Source organism: Aulostomus chinensis, chromosome 10, assembly GCF_037954235.1.
Source record: "Aulostomus chinensis isolate RoL2024-O1b breed Wild chromosome 10, RoL_Achi_v1.0, whole genome shotgun sequence".
In the NCBI taxonomy this organism is placed as follows: domain Eukaryota; kingdom Metazoa; phylum Chordata; class Actinopteri; order Syngnathiformes; family Aulostomidae; genus Aulostomus; species Aulostomus chinensis.
Window position 1 is genome coordinate 20,644,154 of NC_141329.1, and position 7,427 is coordinate 20,651,580.

General features: G+C 38.1%; 1 protein-coding gene across 2 annotated transcripts; it reads right to left on the reverse strand.

The window, feature by feature from the left end:
- Positions 1-3,377: 3,377 nt before the first annotated feature.
- miso1 (mitochondrial inner membrane subdomain organizer 1) lies at positions 3,378-6,828 on the reverse strand. 2 transcript variants are annotated; one of them, XM_086215220.1, is made up of 5 exons: positions 6,661-6,828; positions 6,345-6,404; positions 5,743-5,902; positions 4,114-4,274; positions 3,378-4,018 (listed from the first exon to the last, which is right to left on the reverse strand). In XM_086215220.1, the coding sequence occupies exons 1-5, from the start codon at positions 6,796-6,798 to the stop codon at positions 3,761-3,763; spliced, it is 777 nt and encodes a 258-aa protein (XP_086071346.1). In that variant the 5' UTR covers positions 6,799-6,828; the 3' UTR covers positions 3,378-3,760. The 2 variants fall into 2 exon arrangements, with proteins under 2 accessions (XP_086071346.1, XP_086071345.1); XM_086215219.1 differs by having other exon boundaries at positions 3,378-4,021.
- Between the last annotated feature and the right edge of the window lie 599 nt (positions 6,829-7,427).

The window sequence follows — 7,427 nt, forward strand, 5'->3', positions numbered from 1 at the left end:
GTGTGGGCAAGTACCCACCACTACCTCAAGCACCCTTTTCAAAAGACTACTACCAGTGTGGGAGCAGAGGATCTGGGAAAACATGGAATGGATGTGGAGTGGGGTCCTTCAGTTTGAGTTGATGTGGAGACCAAGAAGATGCTGTTGTCATTTAACAGCAAAGATCTGTTTGTGAGTTGAGAATTAGTTCATAAAATTTCTTTTTTTCCCCCATATAGATTCATATCAATCAACTGAATAAAAATATATATTGATTTGTTTCCTTTTTCTGAATTAAACATCATATTGCCCGTTTATTCATAAACACAAGAGTTGATCTTTATTGTTCTTTCAGCTTTTTATTATATCATCTGATTGCCAATTCCTGCACTTTTACCTACATTTGGTTGATATAATGCTGTATTCTTTTTTTATTGTTATTTCCTTGCTTTCTTTGGTAATTAATTTGGCTGGTCTTAAATGTCTGTATTGTGTTTTATGAGGATTAAAATCAAACTAATGAATTAATTATATCCAAAACAAAAAGATTTCAGGATTCTTCAATGATTCATTTCATGTCTTACATTACATTTAAAATATTGAAGCTCACCAATAAAGATTCCAACCAACCAATTTCATGAATGGGACAAACAAATATCACAATTTATCTGGAATGGGAAGAAACCAAGGATTAAATATAATACACTACTTATCAATAAGCAAGAAGGCGGTATGTCTCTCCCAAGTCTTAAGGATTATCACTACTCATCTCAATTAAGACCTCTTATCCTTTGGTGTGATAGTAAATATGAAGCGAAATGGAAGGAAATGGAGAAGCAATATAGAGGTATCCCAATACAAGCATTAATTGGAGACTACAATTTACTAAAAGAGTACCAAGATCATGCAGACTCTTTGACCCAGTTTACCCTACAGTCATGGTTTGAAGTTGTAAAACAACTAAATTCATGGACTCAAATTAAAAAACTTAGATGGGTTGCATATGATACAGAGTTCAAGCCGAATTCTATGGATGCTAGATTTAAATATTGGATGAAAAACGGAATCACTTCTTACTGCACTATAATAGAAAAGAACTCCTTACAAAGTTTTCAGAAACTGAAAGACACATATAGATTGGGAAACCACGATTTTTATAGATATCTGCAGCTTAGGCAATATTTTTTAAAAGAAGTGGTTGAAAATAAAGCAAGCGCAGAGCCTACTGAAATAATACAACTAATTGTAAAGGCATACACAGGAGAATCTAAATCATTAATTTCAAAACTTTATTGGGGATTTGCACAGGCTCAGGGAAATACCACAAAGTATATTATGGAGAGATGGGAAAAAGAACTGAATGTGAAGATAACCAGTCAACAGTGGTTGAACATGTGTAGGACAATTTATTCCACTACCTGCTCTACTCACTGGTGTGAATTTGGTTGGAAAAATCTAGTACGCTTTTTTATTACTCCCAAGATGAAGACATACCTCGGATCAGTGGGGACTTCATGTTGGAGGAATTGCGGGGACAGCGGTGCAGATCACCACCACATCTTCTGGACTTGCCCAAAGATTGGGATTTTTTGGGAAAATATTTGGAGACTTATGCAACAAGTTCTTGGATGTCAATTCCCTTTGTCATGTGTATCTCTTTATTTAGGTGATCTACCAGAAGTAATAACTGGACCTGATAAATACCTTTTAAAAATATTTACAGTGGCGGCGAAAAAAGCCATTACTCGTAAATGGCTGCAGGTAGAGCCACCTACAAAAGAAAACTGGCTGGAAATAATAAAGGAAATTCAAGAAATGGAGAGATTGACCTACGCATTGAGACTTTGTAAGGATTTATATTTTTCAAAATGGAAAAAATGGCTAATATTTTTTAAGGAATAGGACAGATGGCGGAGGCTGTATTCTACTCTACTCCCCAGTACTGAATCTATGTTTAATTTGACTACATTTCTGCTCTTTGTAGATTTTGTACTGCTCTAAATATGTCATGCTTAAGAACAAACTGATGTAAAGGTGCCCGGCTATTTTCCTATGTGTTTTTTTTTTTCTTCTAATGTATAAAAGATTTAAATAAAATCTAAGTGACAAAAAATATATATATATATATTGAAGCTCAGAGGCCTTCAGTATGATGCATTGACATACAGGACATTGAATTGTTAGATTTAATGTAAGACATTTTAAATTTCAACCTATTATTATAATCAGGCCATTAATATCCAACATTTAACTCAAACATAGTCTTAAAAACCAACAAAGTAACTGTGGTGACTTTGTATTCCACATCAAAACAATGTTGGATTAATGAGTCTTGACATTTGATTTAAATTGCCTGATGTTAGAGGTCATCATCTTAAATCCCCCTCAAATTTACACCTTAACTGAACAGAAAAAATCCCCAGCTCCTCTGCATTAGCCATGGTTGTGTGTCTTGGCCGTGGTTTCCCTCCCACTCCTCCCTCACTGACAGTTCAAAGTCTGGCAGCAACAGCCATCAACCCTGAAATGCACCTTACAATTTAAACCAAACAACCAATCACAGGCCTTTTGAGCCATAACAGTCACTAGTAACATTTGCACAACAAAAGAGACAAGCTGATTCATCAACACCCCCCATCCTTCACCCCCTTTCCCTTCTCCTCTGACTCCTCCTCTCCTGCCTTTGTGTTAGGACCAAAAAAATCCCCCTTCTACCCCTGTGACCCTCCTCCCCTCTGCACTAATCTCCTTGTGCCCATTGGATTGACTGCTTCAGTACAACCGCTCGCTGCACAGAGACACCCCCCTACCACCACCACCACCACCCTGCACCTCGCAGCACCGAACACGGTCTGGCCTCATTTATAGAAGCTCCTCTTTTTCTGCCTTGCCTGGATGAAGCATTGTTAACAACTGTAAAGCAAACAAAAGCCTAAGGTGTCATTTTGGCTGTGAACGGTTAACAGGAACATCAAACACACGCGTGGGTGTGATCCTGCTCACACAGGGAGTTTGCTTTTGGTACTGATGATAAATATATGATCCATTCATATCACAAGGTCAGTTTATTGTGCTTTAATCATTTATTCCACAATAATGCAATAACAGGATTATGAGCGCATTAGTCATTTCCACCCTTTCTTCTTTCTTCTCTCATTTTTCAGCTCTCAGTCTTGGTCACATTACAGCTAAATGCGCCCCCTTTATAAGTGCTCATGGACCCCCTCACACACACTCTATATGTTAGGTTCCCAAGGGGTTTGAGTTTAGCCCTTGGTAGCTTTGTATTTCACACTTTGTGTTTCTATAGTAACCGTGATCTCACAGAGGGACAACTGAACCCCCCCCCCATCTTAAACACTACTGACATACCCCGCCCCCCTCTTATGTTTAGCACGGTGTCCCAAACATCCACCCGGCTAGGCTGTGCTTAATTGAAGTGAAAGCCAAGAGCTAAGTATCAGATTTTAAACAAATGATTAGTTCATAAAAAGTAAATTAGTAAAGTTGCTACAGTACTGTGAAAGTAAACAAGTAAACTTTGCTTCAAGTGTAACAGAATCATTTTGGTGAGTTTTTATCAGGGAAATTGAAACTTATATTCATGCTTGACAAGATGAATAATGGATGAAACTCGCAGCATGTCTTTGATACTCATTTCAGATGAGCAGGAACAGGTGCCCCATTAAACAAAACAGCTTTCTATCAATTTTCATACATTTTTATTTCAGACTGCAAAGTTAACGAAGTCTTTTTGGATTCTTCTTCATTAATCAGTCACTCAAGTCCTCCTGAAGAGCCTACTCATCAGTCTTAATAATCTATTGTTCCGGACAGCTTTGGAGACTCTCTCCCATAGGCTGTCCTCCTTCCACAGACCCCTCCCCTTCCTCTCAGCTTTGACTTCCGCCCTGTGCAGGCGTTTGTGGAGACGCCAGTAGAGACGAGAGTCAGGAAAAGCTCCAGCGATGGGCGCAGTGCGAGCCAGACCGAGCCGGAGGACCTGTTCATTTATAGAATCACGGCGCCATATCGACCCCTGCTGGAGAAAAGAGGGAGGTCATGGAAAAATCACTGACCTGCTGTTTTATATATTCTGTTTACCATCTTCTCAGTTGTCTCAAGATGTCTTACCTTACTTTGAGACACCAAACAGTGTAGTACAACGTCTTCGCGACTTATCAGTTTTAACCAGACTGTCTGAGCAGGGGTAACATTCCTCTGCAGCCATAACCTTCCCTCTGGAGTCAGCTCCACTCCTGCAAGATTCACCAGCAGTGGGGATGTGCACACACCTGAGGAGACAAGAGTAAAAGATTATCGTCATACACATTTAAAAGTTTGTGCAGTCTAGAATTGCACCAATTGTAGTTTATAGGAACTTGAGCTTAATGTGCATAAAAGACACAACTAAACACACAATTCTGTTAAAAATTATATTGCTTGATTGCCACTGTCCCTGTATTGTGCTTTTATTCTGAAAAGTCAAAAATCTTTCTAAGTAAATTCATACTAATTTCTAGCCACAATGCAATTACATGAGGCACAATTACCCATCATGCACTGATTAGCGAAAAGAAAAAACATGAAATTGCATTTAGACAACAAATATTAATTAAACATTGCTTGTTCAATTTACAGGTTTTTTTTCTGTATAACAAGCAAAAAGCACAATAGTAAGTCAATTTATCTGCTAATGAAGAAGATTGATTGATTGATTGTACTTGGTAAGGTTTCTTTGAACAACAATCCCCCAAATTTTTTTAAAATGTTCCTCTTTATGTGTTTTTATTTTATATAGGGTTGTGACGGCGAAAGCGCGATTAACACCAAACCAACAAATATCACACAGAAACATGTTTTATTACTTGAGATATAGAGATGCGTGATTCAGGAACTGAGACACCCAAATACAGTACATGTGAACTGAATTATATTTGTGCTATTGATTTAAAAATGTTCAAACTGTGTATATCCAGGGACGGTGTCCTTCCTGGATGCTCTACAGTTTTTATTTCTTCAGTGGAAAGAATTCTAGATGAATAAATTTGAGTGTGTGTCTAGTCCAATCCTTCAAAACACCAAAAATTAAACACTCTTAAATAAAACCCAAACTATCGACGATTAAAAACCACCAGAGGTAAAATGTCTTGTATAATTTACCCTTAAATCCTCTATAATGCAGAAGGTCAAGAGGGGCAAAGGTAATAACTGAAATTGCTAGTTCAGGTTTGTCCTTCACACGAACGTTGCTGATGGAGCATTTTATAGGACGCGCTCATCTATGGCTTTAATTTGATAGTAACACTAACAAGCTTACTACTTCCACTCTAATTCAGAGGATCAGTTTGACTTTACACTGCAACAATGCCAAATTGACGTTGGAGCAGCACGATTAATCGAGTCGCAATCGCAACATCAGCCTGCGTAGTGACGTAATCGTGATGAAAACGCAGGTGTTTGGATAATACTGCACAAATGTTGCAGAAGTTGCTTGACTATAAAATACTTTGTTTTGTAATTGCTATTTGTTTCATTTAATCAACACATGACTTTTGTGGATTTTTTCTTGATGAATGAGTAAACTCATGATACTATTTGTTTATTGCATGGCATTCAAAATAACCCACACAAAAATACCGATGTGACTTTTATGATGAAATCCAGCAGCAGTAACTGACTGCGGGTGGAACTGAAAACATTTCACCAATGTAGCTGAAGTGTGTTGCCCCATGATTTCACTAACAGGATGCTCCTCATTACCTTTGTGTTTTGTGAATAAGGGAGAGATGAGTGGCAGGTAAATCGGGACGTGCTCCACTTCGATTCCTTTCTCCGTGATGGACTGAACTTTCCCACAGAGGCTGACGTTGTTCTGAATGAAACGAGCCGGGATCTCAGACACGTGTTGGAATTTAGTGACCTGAAAAGGTGGAATAAGACATCGGAGAGCTGCTATAACTCATTCTGCTGAATTATTGCTTATTATATGCTTAATACAAGCAAAATAATATTCAAGAGTTTATTTTTCATCAATAATCTGTTCATGGAAAACTCTAAATTTACTCATTTGATTTTCTTTAAAATAATTTACATTATAATCAAGCCCCTTTATCGTCCTGGGGTCCTGCTTTTTATTCTGGCTTAAATTGATTGTAAGTAGATAACTATACAAATATATTTGGCAGCATTTGACTTTTTGCAGTGGATTAGTCAATAAGAACACAATATGCCTTCCATTTTAAGGAAGTTAACATCAAAAATCAGCCATGTAAGCAATTCTAAAAACTCACTAAATATGAAAAAAAAAAAAAAAAAGCTTTTAAATTAGATGCTGTCATTTGCATGTTTGGAGTGTCTCTTACCAGTCTGATGCTCCTCGCTATTACAAGTATACCAGCAACTGCCAGTCCAGTGCTTGTGCTCTACGTGGGGGACAAGACACATGATGTCGGTTCAGTATGTGCTGGAGCTCCATGATTCAGAGGCTACATCCTCTGGGGATGCAGAGTATCTGGTCAGTTTTATGGTAAAAACAGACTACTTTTGAGGGAATACTTTGTCTTTATTCATGATTATTTATTTTTTTCTTGAATAAACATGGTAGTAGGTGGCTAATGCAAAGCAACAATGACGGCTGCACTTGATGCACCGCCAGTCCGTCAAAAATGAAGTTCCTACCCGCACAACTGTTAAATTGTCATCTGCGAACTGAGATATTATGGACACCACGTTACGGGATGACTTGTGTCCTTGATCTCTTTCCTGTCTGTCCCTCCCAGCGTCCTCATTTTCTCTTTCTCCGTAAGACTCCGGCATGTTGTTGACATTTTGTCGTTGCACGTCGCTCCGCCCATTCGGGGAAGAGACGTCACGAAAGCGCTGCTTGTGTAAAGTCTCTGCCCGGTGGCTTGGTTTGGTAACGACAGCAATCAATTGATACACAACGTAAAAGAAAGAAAAAAAAAGATAAGATAATTTGCATTTTTAACTATGAAAATCCATGAAAAATTACAATGGGGAGAACGTTATTTAAAGCGTTTCATTAATATCAGACGAACGTTATATACTCGTGAATTTTACAGGTGAGACTCAAATTGACCGACTCCCGCTTGCCAATTTATTAGGTACCCCCGGATAAATACACAAATGAAGATTATTTAAAATTTTATATTTTGATTTTCATTTTTGTAAACTGTGGTGTACAGAATTGTGTAGGTTTATATGAATAGATCGCCCTTCTGTTAATCAACCTCAATTCATGGGCTACGAATATGACATCAGGATTCTGATGTCAGCAGAATCATTGAAGGCTAACATTCGGTCACAAAGCAGAAGTCATTGAGTGTACTCTGTCTGGCTCTCTCTCTCTCACTCTCACTCACTCACTCTGAATGAGTGAATAAGTGAATGAGTTAATGAGTGTGACCTTCTGACCCACTATCAGA